Source organism: Schistocerca piceifrons, chromosome 3 (assembly GCF_021461385.2).
Source record: "Schistocerca piceifrons isolate TAMUIC-IGC-003096 chromosome 3, iqSchPice1.1, whole genome shotgun sequence".
Lineage (NCBI taxonomy): Eukaryota > Metazoa > Arthropoda > Insecta > Orthoptera > Acrididae > Schistocerca > Schistocerca piceifrons.
Genome location: NC_060140.1, coordinates 487530382 through 487547248, shown reverse-complemented (window position 1 = coordinate 487547248; position 16867 = coordinate 487530382). Strand labels below are relative to the sequence as shown.

At 41.7% G+C, this 16867-nt stretch overlaps 1 protein-coding gene across 1 annotated transcript in view; it reads right to left on the bottom strand.

The window, feature by feature from the left end:
- LOC124788758 overlaps nt 1–16867 on the bottom strand; it is a 44888-nt gene that overhangs the window by 23164 nt on the left and 4857 nt on the right. The window contains exons 3-4 of the mRNA XM_047256041.1: nt 3947–4122; nt 476–1115 (exon numbers count right to left, since the gene is read on the bottom strand). Coding sequence (XP_047111997.1) covers nt 476–1115; nt 3947–4122 — 816 coding nt within the window. The remainder of the gene's footprint in view (nt 1–475; nt 1116–3946; nt 4123–16867) is intronic.

The window sequence follows — 16867 nt, the reverse complement described above, 5'->3', positions numbered from 1 at the left end:
TCGTTAAGTGAAGGCCGTGTTATAAATAGCGTATATTGCCTGAGGATGCACCGATAAGTGGTGCAAAACCGGTCGCAGATTTAATAAAAATCGTTTATACAGCCAGTGCGGAACTTTCTTTGGAAAAATGTCGAAATTTGGCTGTGGTTGCCCGCTCTACAAAACAACTAAGTCAGATTCTCCGCGTTGCAGCCGGACACGCTGACCAATGAGTTACGGTGGCGAAAATTACCGGATAAGAAAAGGAACGGAATCAAGGAAGTAGAAAAAGTCCTAAAATAAGCGTTATTCGATTATTAGGACACCCAGGGATGTACTCACTATGGATAAATGTAGCGAGTTTTTACCCAGGTACCTGATATTTTCAACATGGAAAGATGACTGTATCAGCTGTGTAGCAAAAGTGATGTTGATTTCATATTTCGTACGGGCTGCGGCAGAGTAGAAGAGAGTGGCGCCCCGCTGAGATACTCACCGCTGAGAGGTGCCTTGAGGGAGAGCTCCTTCTTGTAGAAGGGACCGACGCCGACTCCGCCGTAGCCGCCGCTGAAGCTGCCGCTGCTGCTGCCGCCGTAGCTGCCGCTGAAGCTCCCCCCGCTGCCGCCGGCGAAGCTCCCGGTGAAGCCGCCGCCCGGCGCGCTTGTTCCGTACGTGTGGCCCGGCTCGTAGAAGGAGGCGGGCCCGGTGGCCGGCTGGTGGTCGAGCAGCGGCACCGGCTTCACGATCGCGGCTCCCGCCTCGCCGTGGTGGTAGTGGTGGTGCACGTGCTGCTGCACGCCGCTGTGCGAGTTCACGACCACGTCGATGGGGCCCTTGGTGGGCGGCCTCAGGGGCGGCAGCGATGCCACCGGGCCGTCGAAGCCGTGCTCGTAGACGGGCGGTGGCAGCGGCTTAGGCGCTCCGTAGATGGGTCCGGGCACGGGCGGGTAGGGGCGCGGGGGTCTGTGGGGGACGTGGGGGATGTGGGGGATGTGGTGCGGGGGCGGCAGCCTCTTGGGGGGCCCACGCACCGGCACCGCCGGGATCGGCTGCCCCACCGGCTTGATGGCCACGGGCTGCGCGTAGATCAGCTCGTGCGGCTCCACGTACGGCCGCTTCGGCACCACGTCGTCGCACTGCGGGGGGAGGCGTGACCAGAAATTACATTCCTGCTGTGTACACTACACTATAGTTGGAGTCCCGAACGATGGCGGGCGAACTTGTGCTTGTACCGCGCATCCACGTCGCGTATTCTCTGACAGCCAATGAGCGCTCTGCTGTGAAAATCGTAGCCAATGCGAGTATTAAACGTGATCGTAGCGAGTTATTTAGCGAATTTTTATTCTATTTGTTCCGAGTTGTCACTGTTGCTGGTGGTGGTAAGCGACAAATTCTACATAAGCATGCGAGAGACATAATTTGCAGCATACACGCTTTCTTCAAGCGCAGAGCACAAGTATGCTCTTACCGCAACAGTTGCTTTGAACCGGCAACAATACAATCCCCGTCCGTGTCACGAACCGCCATCGTTCATGGATCAGACTGTAGCTAATGTGTGAATGACTCAAAGAAGCTGCGCAGCCAAATGAAAATTGAAAATCAGTCATGTGAGCAATGTGGTGTGACAAGAATGCAGCAATTATGCGTTCGAAGACTCCCGACAGTGCAGCGAACCACGCGAAATTCTTTTATTCTTTTTACACATTTTTACGACATAATTGTATGAGTATTTCACAATACCATAACCGATTTCGATCAGCCAGTGATAATCTTGAGACTAATGCCACATGCTGCAAGCGTATGACTTTAATGAAGGCCACTGGATGGACCAGACTGGTAGGCGAAGGATACGTTAAGATCTAGTGTTTGAGGGACAACGTAAGCACTGGTCTGCACTGAAAGGAATAAAAGAAAACTGTGGGAGATAAGGAGACTCACTGCCCAAATGGAGCCCAGTTCCGACTCTCTGCTCTGAATGAGTTGTTGAATGACGTGTATCCGCCACATCGTGCAGCTATACCCACAACTAGCACCCCCCTCGGATTTGGAGAAATCCTGACGGTAAAAAAAGGACTCTTAGGAAATATGTTAGAAACCTAGATTTATGTCGATAGTATTTTGTAAAATCAAAAACGAAATTTTGCAGCATGTAATACTCCGTTATGTTTAGGATCTAAGGCTAAGCATAGATAAAAAAAATAATAAACCTGATACAACCAGCTCCGTAGCTGGTCGTTTAAAGGGTGCGTTGAATATAATACGCTACCAGTCACAACTGAAGGTGGTTCGGACTTCTGCCCATCTTCAGATCAGCATCCGTTCAATTTCCTATGTCAAGATTCAGTTTTAGAGTTCCGTGTTGAACCTAAACAACAAGTTAGCATGATGTTGAATAGGAAGACATTAGTGAAACCTTGGAAGTGGCAAAGCGACAAGAGATGAATGTACCTACATATAGATAGAAAATTCAAATTGTTATTGCACATTTCTTGATGTGTTGGCAGAAGAGCCAACACCGTGTTGCTAGAGCAGGCCGAAATGCACGCGTTTAAGCTCACGCAGGCTGGCGTGAGGTCTGGAACAGTTAAAGGAGTTGAGTCTAATAAACAAAGTACGAAGCTCTTTGAATACTTAACTTTAATCCATAATTGGAGAACATCGCTCTTGTTGATACATTAATAACAATCTCAATATAAACTGATAATGGCGCCTTGCTAGGTCGTAGCAAATGACGTAGCTGAAGGCTATGCTAACTATCGTCTCGGCAAATGAGAGCGTATTTGTCAGTGATCCATCTCTGGCAAAGTCTGCTGTACAACTGGGGCGAGTGCTAGGACGTCTCTCTAGACCTGCCGTGTGGCGGCGCTCGGTCTGCAATCACTGATAGTGGCGACACGCGGGTCCGACGTATACTAGTGGACCGCGGCCGATTTAAAAGGCTACCACCTAGCAAGTGTGGTGTCTGGCGGTGACACCACATTTCTTATGCTATGTATACTTCATATGTATCCGAACTGTAACTGCACATTTGCCACGATTTCGGAACACCATCTATATGTAAGTACATCGGCATTTTCCCACCTCAAGTGGTTTAACTTCCGTCTCCATAGTCAACAGCGTGTAACTTAACTTTAGGCTGAGCAGTGAGCTGCAACATTGAAGGTGGAAGCATTAAACTGAATGCATAGTCACCTGAAGATAGACATAAGCCCGGTACCGGTCGTGACTTTAATAAAAAAAACCAGTTGTGACTGGTAGCAAATTTTATTCAACATAAATCTGAGATAATCTAAAATCATGTGTGTTTCATTGCAATTGTTCATCTTAACATTTTAGGCATCCTGTGCTTCTTTTCTGGTGTGACTACCTGTATTAGTCAGTGAGGAAGATGGATGAGCAAAGGAAGTAAGTTCTAGTCTTGCCGTAAAGATGGATAGAATTTTAATTCATTTGGACGTTTTGTAGGGAGGAAAGAAGACTAGCCCTTAACGACGTTTCAACGACTATGTAGCCAAAGACAAAACACAAGCAGTAACCACGGGATGATGATTCAGAGGGATTTAAACCACACTTCTCCAGAACATGAGTGGAGCGTTTGGAAGGATATTGCTAATAGAATGATAAGCTCTGCAGTCTGTCCACTACCAGTGTCTATTGTATTCCACACGGTGCGAAATGATCTATGGAGAGCCAGCGAGTTAATTGTTACTATTTGATCAGTTTCATATGGGTACGATGCTCAACGAATGTCAGATATGAATGTCTTTGATCATGCTCGAATTTAAGTAGGTAGACACGCTATATTGGGAGAAATTAATGACTGACGCTGAGTGCAGCAGTAAGGCGATACTCATACAAAAATCGGAATGGAAAGCACACCAGAGAAGTTGCCCCTGCATTAGTCTTCCACTAAGGACGCACTTGGCTGTAGCGCAGCGACAGAGCTTTGCGGAGAGGTGGTACTGACCGCCATGAGTCCCAGGTTGCAGAGGCGCTCGCGGATGTAGTGGCGCGCCTGCGTGTCGTTGCCGGCGGTGAGCGCGTGCTGCACGTTGGGGTCGCTGTACACGTCGTCGTAGCCGTCCAGGTTGCGGCCCTGTCGGCCAGACTGCAGGATCGAGTCCACCACCTGCTGCAGCACGCCTGTGGGCAAGACGAGAGCGCTCTGCTAGCAACCGGGGTCACTCCTAGCCGGCGACCAGTTCATTTCTAGCCACTACGTTTTCTAAATAAAGACAAATATGCGCTTATTTTGAAAATTTCCACCTCATTGTCGAACATTTGCATGTAAATGGACATATGTCTACTGCTACCAGGCAAAGTGCACATACGTGCAGTTGTTGCTGTGGTCTTCAGTCCACAGTCCAGAGACGCTTAATACTCATTTCTATTTATCTCTTCACGAAAGAAACAGTAGAACTTTCTGTTCAGTGTCATATCAGGGGCAAGAAGAGCTGCGAAGTGTACTTGGCTTAGTGATGTATCCGAACCAACTGCGACTCGACAGTCTGCTGCCTGCAAAATAGATCTGCGGTTTTGTTTCATACCTCGTAACGCAGGTATGTTAGGAAAACTGACAGCTTCAGATACTTTCGTTAAGAGACCCTTGAATATTTCTAGCAAGTCGACCATGTTTTTTTCGCTAAAAACGAAGAACAGTTGTCAATATGCCGTGGTTTGACAACGTTGGATGCAACACACCGCGGCATTCTTTCTAAATTTTAGTTTTTGACTTCGTGTACGGTCTATAAACAGTAGACCACGTACATGAAAATGCTTGATGATCACCGCGAGATTGAAACTGGCCAATAGCAAATAGAAGTACGACATAAACTTACAGCGTCAGCAGAAACATGTCTTAATTTAATCAATTGCCAACGGCTGTGAAGTAACTTGTAAAGAAAACAATTGACATTTTTGTTATAACTACGTAAGTTACAGCTCTACCAGCCAGATGCATTTTATTGCGAATCGAAGTTTTTATTGGTACTCCGTCAAAAAAGTGGCACATAATGAGGAATATCGAGAAACATTTATTCTATACTTCCTGTATCTTACGAAAAAACTTTCCGTAATAGTCATTTCTATTTATCTCTTCACGAAAGAACCAGTAGAACTTTCTGTTCAGTGTCATATCAGGGGCAAGAAGAGCTGCGAAGTGTACTTGGCTTAGTGATGTATCTGAACCAACTACGACTTGAGATATTCGCTATTTTTGACTTCATTAAAACAACAAATACGAGTAGTTAATACTTTCAGCCAGAAGGCAAATACTTGTTTGTAAATAATGATTAATGTATAATAAGGCGTCGCATGGCGACGGTGGAATTTTCTAGATAATGTAATTCGTCGTCTTTGGGCGGCAATAAAAACAGAAAAATACGGATAGATATACGATCCTTCACTATTTTGTTCGAGGGAGAACAAATGAAGCCTTGAGCGCTAAGAAGACTTTTACTGTTTTTCTCGAGTAAGACGGACGCAGATTTGTGGCGGTCTGATCTAATTATTTTTACTAAATAAATAAAAACGTGTTCCGTCTAAGTTTTGAGTGAAGTGTAGGAAGAAGAACTGTTGTAACTTACCGTGACGACGCACGAGCGACTCAAGAGGACAATGGCTATATAAAAGAGCGCTCAATGGACATGATATGGACATAAAAATCTACCGTCATTGTTGTATTAAGCTTAAGGTACGATATATGTTTTAGTTATAATAAATATTTGTTCTGGGAATACTGAATCATTTAGCAGTGCTCATTCCTATTATCTCCTCAGTATTATTTTCATTTTAATTATGCATTTTGCTAATATTACAGACACCAAGATCAGCAGTCTAATGTGCGTTACATTGATAAAAAGAAAACTGTTTTTTATCGTCTTCTTGCATCAGCTTTAATATTGAGTTTCTCTTTTGTGTGATGTTACAGTTGTTTTTGCGCCCTTAAGAACTTTCTGGTCCCTTAGGAAATTTTTTTGTCATAACAATAACTTCACAACCGGGTATGACCGTATCTACGATCATGAAGTAATTAGAAAGACGATAACGCAACTTCTTAATCAATAGCACGCTAGTTGTGACTGCCTCAAGCCACGCGAAACCGCAAGTAAAAACTATTCACATCTCATAATGCAATATTTTATGACAATGGTCAATCCATGATTCTTACGCCAATTGTGATTGATAAAACAGTTAGTTAAATCTCAATTTCCAACTTTCCATTGAATAGCCACATCACTTCTATTCTGTAACATCACACTTGGCGCCCGAACAGGGACTTGACCAAAAATTAGTTCAAATTCTTGGAAAATTTTCTATGTGCTTGTGTTAATAAATGTTCTGTCGTTTCATGTACACATCGTATCTCTGTGAGAATAACGGTCAATAATGCAGTTTAATTACCGAGAGAAAAGAAAAGAAAAGAGACGTGAATTTGCTGAGACAACATAGCGGTATTCAAGCCATCAAAAAGTAAGTCAGAATTTTGCATACGCAGTGTAGTGCTTCAGTAGCAACGTTGCTTTTCCAAGTCGATCCACATCCTTTCTATCTCCTTCCCGCTATAGAAAATCTGCTTTATTTTATCTTTCAAAGTAAAATTCTTCGTAGTCTGATAATAGAAATTATTTCTCCCCATTGTTAGTATACCTGTATTGCATTTTCAACATGGTGGATAGTGTGCGCAATTTGCAGTGAAGAGCATCTTCATTCATTTGTCTGAAACGGTTAGGTTCCATCTTGTCTTCTCGCCAGATAGAATTTCATTTGTTGCTCACGCGAGAGTGGTGCTCTTAGCGGACTCACCACGTCACTGACAAACGACGAAAGCCTTACGTAGCACGTGATTTACTAACGAAAATGGCAGATAGTAAACAGAGACAGGTGACAACAGGAGACGGGAGTGAAGACGTTAATAGTATTCCATACCCTTTACGATCGCGAACGGTAGGTTCCCGTGTGGAAACTGAACTAACCATGTCTGTAACAGGGGAAAGTGACCCTAAAGTCCAAATTCTTCCCGCTGCAGCTACAAATGACCTCGGTGCGTTAATGGAAATGCTGAAACAACAGTTTGACGCAGTAAATGAGACTATAAAAACACAAAATGAGACTGTTAACGCCCGATTAGATGCTGTAAGCGAATCAGTAAAAACACAAAATGAGACTGTTAACGCCCGATTAGATGCTGTAAGCGAATCAGTAAAAACACAAAATGAGACTATAAAAACACAAAATGAGACTGTTAACGCCCGATTAGATGCTGTAAGCGAATCATTAAAAACACAGCTAGGCACAATCAAAACAGATCTGCATAAAGAAATTACGGCTGAATTAAATACCCATTTGGGTGAGGTGCAAACTAAGATCAGTGATCAAATTCAGAAAATGCAGAAACAGGTGAAAAGTGAAATAGCTGAAGTATCTGGAACATTAAACACAAAAATTCAGGCAGCTACCAAAGAAATAAACTCAGTTAGAAATGCAGTATCTGACATTGAAGGTGTAGTGGAGGATCTGTCGAGGCAGATAGACTCAATCAATATTGAAGAACAGGTTAAGAGCACCGTGAAAGCACACGCGGAGGCATTGTCGGAACACTACAGTGAATGGATAAAGGGTAAAGATATTTTTATCGAAAAGAAGGTCAGGGAGGAGCTTAGGGAGACTGTCAAGGATGTAACTTACGAAATCTTAGCTGCTCCTGGTAAGTCGGGAGACACAGTAGTTTCTGAATTGGGACAGATTCGGAGGACACTCACACGGGATCTTCCCGAGTGGAAGCAGCAAGTAGTGGACGAAGTCAGAATGCTGAGAAACTGGGTAGAAAATCCGCACACGCATACGCAAACTATAGGGAACAACTATTTAGACGGTGACGAATGTCAGTCAACTCCTTATTGTTCACCGCCTGATTACATGCAAAACAACAGTCCTGTTGAGTCCCGAGTAGGGAAACTAAATGATCCGCCCACAATTGTGAGTTTAATGCAAGAGGAAAGTGTGATTAAGCATCGCACTTTTCCTGTTTTTCATCCGCAGAAGCGAGAAATACACCCCATCGTGTTCCTAAAGAATTTTTCCGGCATATTTCCCAGGAGCTGGACAGACAGACAGCGTATTCAGTTCGTCACTGGCTTTATTTCTGGTGATGCAGCATTATGGGGAACGGAAATGGTAGACACGTGTAGGAATTATGAAGAGTTTGAGAAAATGTTCTTGGCAAAATTTTGGAGTAATGGGGTACAGCAAAGATTAAGGAAGGAGGTGTATGGTGCGGAAATTTTCAATGAGAAGCATGGAAGTCTCCGGCGATACTTTGAGAAGTATCTAGCAAAAATTAAATTCTGGGATTCTCCGATTTCTTCCAAGGACGTAATTATGATTCTCAAAAGCAAACTCCCTGTGTCTATTAGAGAGAAATTAGTAAATGTGTCCGAAGAAGACACGGATGTATTCCTTTCTGTGCTGGATTCCTTAGATTTAATTAGCGAGGATGTGCGCTCCAAGGTTGGCAGCGGCAAATTCTTCCCTGGCAGCCAGCAGAATGCATCGCACGCGGACAACAATGCGCCCAAGGAGAGAGCGAGCTACTGCGACCGCTGTTGCCAACCTGCCAGCGGTTATCAAAACGCAAACGGCAATAACTTTAAACGGAAGCAGAAAACCAATTACAGTAATCAGCAGAGATACCACCCAATTTACAACCACCAGGTACAACATCAGTACGGAAACCCACCCTTTAATTCTGCGCCTGAGCAGCATGGAAATTCTCCACAAACTAGTGGTAATTTTTCAAATGGGCCAGTGTACAATCAAAGTTATAGGTCGAAAAATAGCAAGTGGCATGGGCAAGGCGGAGGCCACCCAGCACATCAGAACAACTTTTCACAGAATAGAGGACCGCGGAACAATTTTCAAATGGCACCAAATGCGAACTTTCCTTCACAAGGAAATGGTTTTGCCGGCAACCAAAAGATCGGGCGACATCAGCCTTCTCAAGTATTCTATTCACAAGTGAATGCACCCAGTGGATTTTACCCCTTTACACCGGCATTTGTACCACATAACCAGCACCAATATGAAACGGAACAAACACTTAAGGCCATGAATGACAAACAGGTTAAACATCCTGCGGAAAATTAGAGGCAGCACCTTTCAGCCTCCTAGAGGTCGCTGCCGGTTCCAGTGGGGGTACTAACGAATACTCTGATTCTGAGTATGTTAATGCGATACGGTACGACCATGAGACCGACTTACGAGATGACCTTGCACCTGACCTAGAAGCTCAAGACATTAATGACATTTATGATGAACAGGTCCAGGCTTCGATTAAGATTTCTATTGCCAACATTCCTGTCACAGCCATTGTTGATACAGGAGCAAACATCAATGTGATGTCATCATGTCTCTTCAGACAGGTGTCTTCTGTTTCAAAAGTTTTATCATTGCCGATTCAGGGCTGCTCCATATCGGGAGCGATTGGTCCATTGAAACAGAGAGTTAGTTTACAGACGCAGCTTCAACTGCAGATAGAATCTGTTTTGGTTTTTTGCCACTTTCTAATAGTAAAGAACTTGTCAGTTCCATGTCTCTTGGGGATGGAGTTTCTTCGACAAACAAAAGCAGTGATGGATATTGAATCTGGAATGTGTACCTTTATCGTAAATCAACAACAAGTTGTTGTTAACTTGTTAAGGAGTAAAGTGATGGCAGTGTTGACATTGCATCAGGTTTGGAGACGACAGAGGACCGCCAAACCGTGCTTTGATCAGACAAATGACCTGAGTAAATGGGATGACATAAATGACAATGAGTATGAAGACTTACTTCCTGACACAGACGAGATCGATGCTAAAGCCAAGGAATCGACTGAACTCAGGGGGGAGCAGAAATATGAGTTGTTCCATTTATTAGTAAGTTACAAGAAAATCTTTTCAAAGAAACCAGGAGTAATAAAAGGGTTCGAGTATAAAATGGAAGTGCTTCCCCACTCAACGTTCTGCAAAGCAAACTATTCAGTACCCTACGCCCGACGAGAAGCTGTAAAGCATGAGATTAGGAAAATGCTGTGTTGGGATGTTATCGAGTTATCGAATTCGCCGTACTCAAGTCCCTTGTTGTCCGTACTTAAACAGGACGGTAGTGTCAGACTAGTACTGGACGCCAGATCAATAAACAAAATAATTGTACCGATAAGGACTCGGCCTGAAGCACTTGAGGAGCACTTGCAAAAATTACATGGCATTAGATTTTTGAGTACACTCGATTTAAGAAGTAGCTATTGGCAGGTGAAATTGGCCAAGGAATCCAGAAAATATACTGCTTTTATATTTGCCGGCCGCTCATATCAGTTTAAGGTCATGCCTTTTGGTTTAAATGTAAGCTCGGGAATATTTATTTCTGCTCTCGATTTTGTGTTAGGACCTGAACTTCTGGATGAGGTAACTGTTTATGTAGATGACGTGTTGATAGCCACTAAGAACTGGGAAGATCATTTAGCTATTCTACGAAAGGTGTTTCAGAGATTTCAAGAACATGGTGTTACAGCGAATCTGAAAAAGTCAAAATTTGGAAAACGTGAGGTAAAGTTTTTAGGTCATGTGATTACACCTGAAGGGATTAAACCCGACCCGGAAAAGTTGTCTGCGATTAAGAATTTCCCTACGCCGGTAACTAAGAGGCAACTAAGAGGATTTCTCGGTCTTTCGTCTTTCTTTCGACGATTTCTGTCTGGTCAAGTAATGAACAATCCCGCTTTGCACAATCTTCTGAAGAAAAGTACGCATTGGATTTGGACACCAGAGTGTCAGAAAGCTTTTCAGGCAATTAAAGATGGTCTTGTAAACAATAACATTCTCTGTCATCCACAAATGGACAAAGAATTTTGTATCACCTCAGACGCTTCGTTTGTTGGAATTGGATCTTGTTTGTTTCAGATTGAATTAGTAGACGAAACAGAGCAGATCAGAGTGATTAGTTTTGCGAGTAGGGTCTTAACAGAATGTGAAAAGTCCTATTCAGTTACTGAGGTGGAGGCACTTGCAGTTATTTGGTCCTTCAAGAGGTTTAATTATTACATTTTTGGCAGAAAGATAAAAGTGTTTACGGACCATCAAGCACTTTCGTGTCTTTTGACCTGTAAATTACAACATCCGCGTCTGACCAGGTGGTGTTTATTTCTGCAAGAATACGATTTTGATATTGTGTATATAAAGGGCAAGGATAACATTATTGCAGACGCACTTTCTCGTTCACCAGAAGGTCTGCCTGAGACAAGTGAGTTGGTAGAACAGATGTCGAATTACAAAGTTCTTCTTATGCAGGATCCCATTCATAGAAAATATTTCTTGGAACTGTGCAAGCAAATCCAGACACTACAGACCACAGATCCTAAGTGGGGAAAAATAATCAGACTTCTTCAAGAAAATCCAAACCATAAGTTGTCCAAATTCTTCAAGATTCATAATCAGGTATTATTTCATCGTACCTCTGTGTCATCAGACAACTGGCTTGTTTGTATACCTAGCAGTTTTGTCGAACATCTTTTGTGGTATACCCACATTTCTTGGGGCCACTATGGTCCAGAGAAGTGTAAAAAGAAGATTGCTACTTACTGTTATGTGCCCAACCTACATCGTCGGATACACAAATTGCTAAAGTTCTGTGTCATCTGCCAAAAGGCGAAAGCTCTGAATATTCCTACTTTAATTCCATTGAATCCGATCATCGCAGAAAGACCTAATCAGCTCATTAGCATTGACCTGGCTGGCCCTCTACCGATGGGTAGGGGAGGTGTCAAATACCTCGTTGCTGTTCTCGACAACTTCACTAAATACGTTCGAATGTATGTTATGAAGACATCTTGTGCTCCGCCTATTATACGCTGTCTTGAAAATGACTATTTCCCTCGATTCGGAGTCCCCGAATCTATACTTTCAGATAATGCATCCAACTTTACTTGCCGCAAATGGCGTGAGTTTTTGGCCCATCACAATGTCAAGCAGATCTTAATATCACGTTTTAGGCCTCAGTCGAATTTGACTGAGCGGATCTTCAAGGAGTTTAACAGATTTGTTCGGACGTACATTCCAGACAAGCAAACTCGTTGGGTTGATTTTGTGACACCTTTTGAGGAGATAGTTAATAATTTGCCACACACTTCCACAGGTTTTACTCCACACGAGTTGATATCTCGAAAGAAGGAACAGAATGAGTGGGTTGATCCTCTTCCCAAGATACCTAGCCCTGAGGTAGATCTAGATGTCAAAATTCGAGAAGCTTTAAGTTCCATTACCACCAATGCTCAATTAAGGAAGAAAGGCTATGATAAAAAAATAAACAAAGTTGTAAATTACCATGTAGGTGAAAAGGTATTACTTAAGACTCATTTCAAGCCATCATTAATATGTAAGAAAAATCGCAAGTGGCAACATATGTACCAAGGTCCTTACCTTATTTTAAGGAAACCGCACATAGGGAGTTATTTGTTAACTGACCCGGCTACGGGGAGAGTAAAAGGCTTATTTCACCATCAAGACTTAAAGAAATTTTATAATGGTAGTGGTTAAATACTGTCGTGGAAATGAATTCTTGCTTACTGGAAATTTCCTTGTGTGAACTGTTAATGATAAGTATTGTGTTGAACAGCGCACTGACTACATGGTAACGGCTATTACATGTAAACTTTAAGTATTAAATGCTATGTATGAAAAAATTGTTTATAGTGATGGACATGAACCGATATTTCTTCAACAAGCTGAAGCAGGAAATTGAGGTTGCACCAAGAATTTCAATTTAATTTTAAGTTAGTAATAAGAAAAAAAGTGCTTGCGAGGTGATTGCCCGGAGCTAAATAAAATATGTAAAGGTGAGAAATGGAGGAGGATGCGTAAATAAGCACTTCTCTCAAGGTACAAGAATATTTATAGATTTATTTTTAGTAATGTAAGTACTTGAAGTTCTGTAGTAAAAGCCCAAATTACCTGCTTAAAAAAAAAAAAGGTACATGTTCAAACACTCCAGACAGTGGACAGGAGTAGAAGAAATAGCTTAAAGTTCAGTTAAAGCGTGCTGTTAAATGGAAAAACAAGTGGTAACCCGCATGTGTTCACGCAAGGAGACAAAAAGCTGTAGTAAACTAAGTAAGGTGAAATACAGTACAAATGGAGGCAAACCATGAAGCATCAATAATGTAGCGTAAGTACTCCACGAGGCCATTAATTGCTATGAAAGTAAACTATTTCCCTGTGATCTGAGCCCAATGTAAAGAGTATATGAGGAATGTTAGTTGACGAATTGATTTCAGTAGAATCGAGGTACTAAATAACCACACAGCAAGCCACCTGTATCATAAATAAGTCCAAGTAAAGATCTTCAGAAGATTTGTAGTGTAATCTAGCGACCATTCAATACCCTAATTGAAGGCTAATCTAAAGAACAAGCAATGCAGTGATATTTAAACTTAATATTGACTATAACCTGAGTAAGACGTAGAAGTAGCAAAGCATGCTGTAAGGAAGGAGGTTGAAGTTTATATATGTGCCTATGTTTATTAAGATAATTTTATTTACATGCAGATTTTATTGCAAAAATGTCTCCTAAGACACTCCTCTTATGAAATCCATTTTCCTTCTGCCCGTTCCTTTTGATCCTGGTTCATTAACCCAGACCAAGGGTCGACTTGTAAAAGGCACGTGTGCTTCGAAGCAAAGCAGTGCTTATGAGAAATGAGACACGTAGCGTGATGAACTTCGCTAGCTTTGGTAATGTTTGTTATGGACCGGTTGCGTAAACCCAGTGAACTGTCGGTAATTCCATTCATGCGAAAAATAGTAGACAAGCGTTACCCTATTTTTTTTTTTAACAGAGAACGATTGCTGAGTACATGAAGCGAAGAGGGAGACCTATTGTTATCCAGTCTGCCCTCAAATATAAAAACAAATTTGGCAAGCAAAAAAAAAAAAAAGATTCAGCGTTAAATGCATACTCGTTAAGTAGTAGATATGCTGCGTGGCAGTAGAAAATGATCTTGGGTGCACTAAAGAATAAATGCAACGAGTGTTGCGAAACCTGTAGTTTTCATAATGAGGAGATGAGCCCTTAAAAGAAAGTTTGAAAGAATATTTTTAGGTTCACTAGTGAAAGTAAACCTTGAGATATAAAGAGTCCATTCATAAAGCAGTTGTTCACTGGACTTAACAAAAGGAGTGACCATTAATTGTAAATATTAGCTCGTAAGTGATATTTTGTAAATAGTAGAATATAAGTCTTTCTATACCAGTGGAGGAAACGTGCAAAATTGATTGTTTTGTGAATGAACTCCATCGGCGAAGGAACTAAGCACGAATGCTGTGTGAAGATGCACACTAAAGTGCGACGTGCATAATAAAAATAACTGTTCACTGTATACTAGTGGTAGTGTTGTACTGCAAGTGTAAAAAAGAAGTCAAGGCTACGACAACAGGTGCAACGCAAAGTTCAGTGTTGTTCTAAGTGCAGCGACAGCTAAAACATTCGTCGTCACTTACCTGTGAGCCTCATGGGAGGCAGTTGACAGAGAAGTATGGAGGCAGCTTCAGTGTCTGGCTCCTCCGATGGAAAACGCGCGCGAGGTGTTTGTATCGATGCACTCGTGTGATACGAAGTTCACAAAAAAAAGGAGCACTCGACGACCACCAGCTCTGTTACAGCCTGAGCGCGAACGGATACTGAGTATTGGAGCTCACGCAACACTGTGCAGCCGCTGTGAGTGGCTGACGTGTAGGTGACGAAACAATCCAAACTTTAAACTGCTAACCGCCATGACTTCCATCGTACATACTGGAGGAAAGACATTTGTACACTTGTGTGACTACATCTTCATATGTAAATTAAGCGATTTTCTTGAGTTGAAGTTAAGATGAGTGAGAAGTAGATTGTTAGATTACTCAGACCTTAAAGCCATTAATACCGGCACGCCTGAACACTGCTAAAATGAATTATAATCCTGTCTCTTGATGGACAAAGAAAATGAATGTGCACTATAGGAAGACCCTAAACTCCAGACCAGTCCCGATCCTTAATAAATGTATCCAGTAGCTTGTAAGTCATACTAATAATTTTCCACTTCTTCTGTTTCATATTGTAAATAAAAACCCGGGAAGCCGCATGAATTCCTGGCACCACAGCGGAAAGGACAGATGTACTGCATGATGAACGCCGTAGACAGCTAACACAGAAAGTGAAAGCATCACGAAGTGTAGTGCTACGTTATTAAACTGTAATTGAACCACAAGGAGTCAACAGATGCTCGAACATTGTCCACTCTAGTTTAGTGAAAATAAGCACTCACTGTACTCATGTATTAGTTGTTAAGCTCAAGAGAAAGTAATTCCTGAATTCTATCCCCTGAAGTGCGAAATGAACGTTCACTTATTGTTATAAGCAAATATGGACCAAACTTAAATATGCACATAAATGTTAGTCTTGGTATTATGGAATGAAGTGACTGATGAACAAAGAATGAAAAACTTTATTTTGAAAAATGATAAATATCTGATATATGTTTATAAATGTAATTTCAATTTAAGTACATAGTACGCCAGTAACATTATGTAAATGTCACACAAAAAAATCACGAATATCTCATGAGGACATGAGGATCGAGGTAATCCTTCGGCATTCCCTCTCTCCTCATGGGAGGCAATGAGATATTCGCTATTTTTGACTTCATTAAAACAACAAATACGAGTAGTTAATACTTTCAGCCAGAAGGCAAATACTTGTTTGTAAATAATGATTAATGTATAATAAGGCGTCGCATGGCGACGGTGGAATTTTCTAGATAATGTAATTCGTCGTCTTTGGGCGGCAATAAAAACAGAAAAATACGGATAGATATACGATCCTTCACTATTTTGTTCGAGGGAGAACAAATGAAGCCTTGAGCGCTAAGAAGACTTTTACTGTTTTTCTCGAGTAAGACGGACGCAGATTTGTGGCGGTCTGATCTAATTATTTTTACTAAATAAATAAAAACGTGTTCCGTCTAAGTTTTGAGTGAAGTGTAGGAAGAAGAACTGTTGTAACTTACCGTGACGACGCACGAGCGACTCAAGAGGACAATGGCTATATAAAAGAGCGCTCAATGGACATGATATGGACATAAAAATCTACCGTCATTGTTGTATTAAGCTTAAGGTACGATATATGTTTTAGTTATAATAAATATTTGTTCTGGGAATACTGAATCATTTAGCAGTGCTCATTCCTATTATCTCCTCAGTATTATTTTCATTTTAATTATGCATTTTGCTAATATTACAGACACCAAGATCAGCAGTCTAATGTGCGTTACATTGATAAAAAGAAAACTGTTTTTTATCGTCTTCTTGCATCAGCTTTAATATTGAGTTTCTCTTTTGTGTGATGTTACAGTTGTTTTTGCGCCCTTAAGAACTTTCTGGTCCCTTAGGAAATTTTTTTGTCATAACAATAACTTCACAACCGGGTATGACCGTATCTACGATCATGAAGTAATTAGAAAGACGATAACGCAACTTCTTAATCAATAGCACGCTAGTTGTGACTGCCTCAAGCCACGCGAAACCGCAAGTAAAAACTATTCACATCTCATAATGCAATATTTTATGACAATGGTCAATCCATGATTCTTACGCCAATTGTGATTGATAAAACAGTTAGTTAAATCTCAATTTCCAACTTTCCATTGAATAGCCACATCACTTCTATTCTGTAACATCACAGACTCGACAATCTGCTTCCTGCAAAATAGATCTGCGGTTTTGTTTCTTATCTCGTAACGCAGGTATGTTAGGAAAACTGACAGCCTCAGATAATTTTGTTAAGAATATTTCTAGCAAGATGACCATGTTTTTTCGCTAAAAAC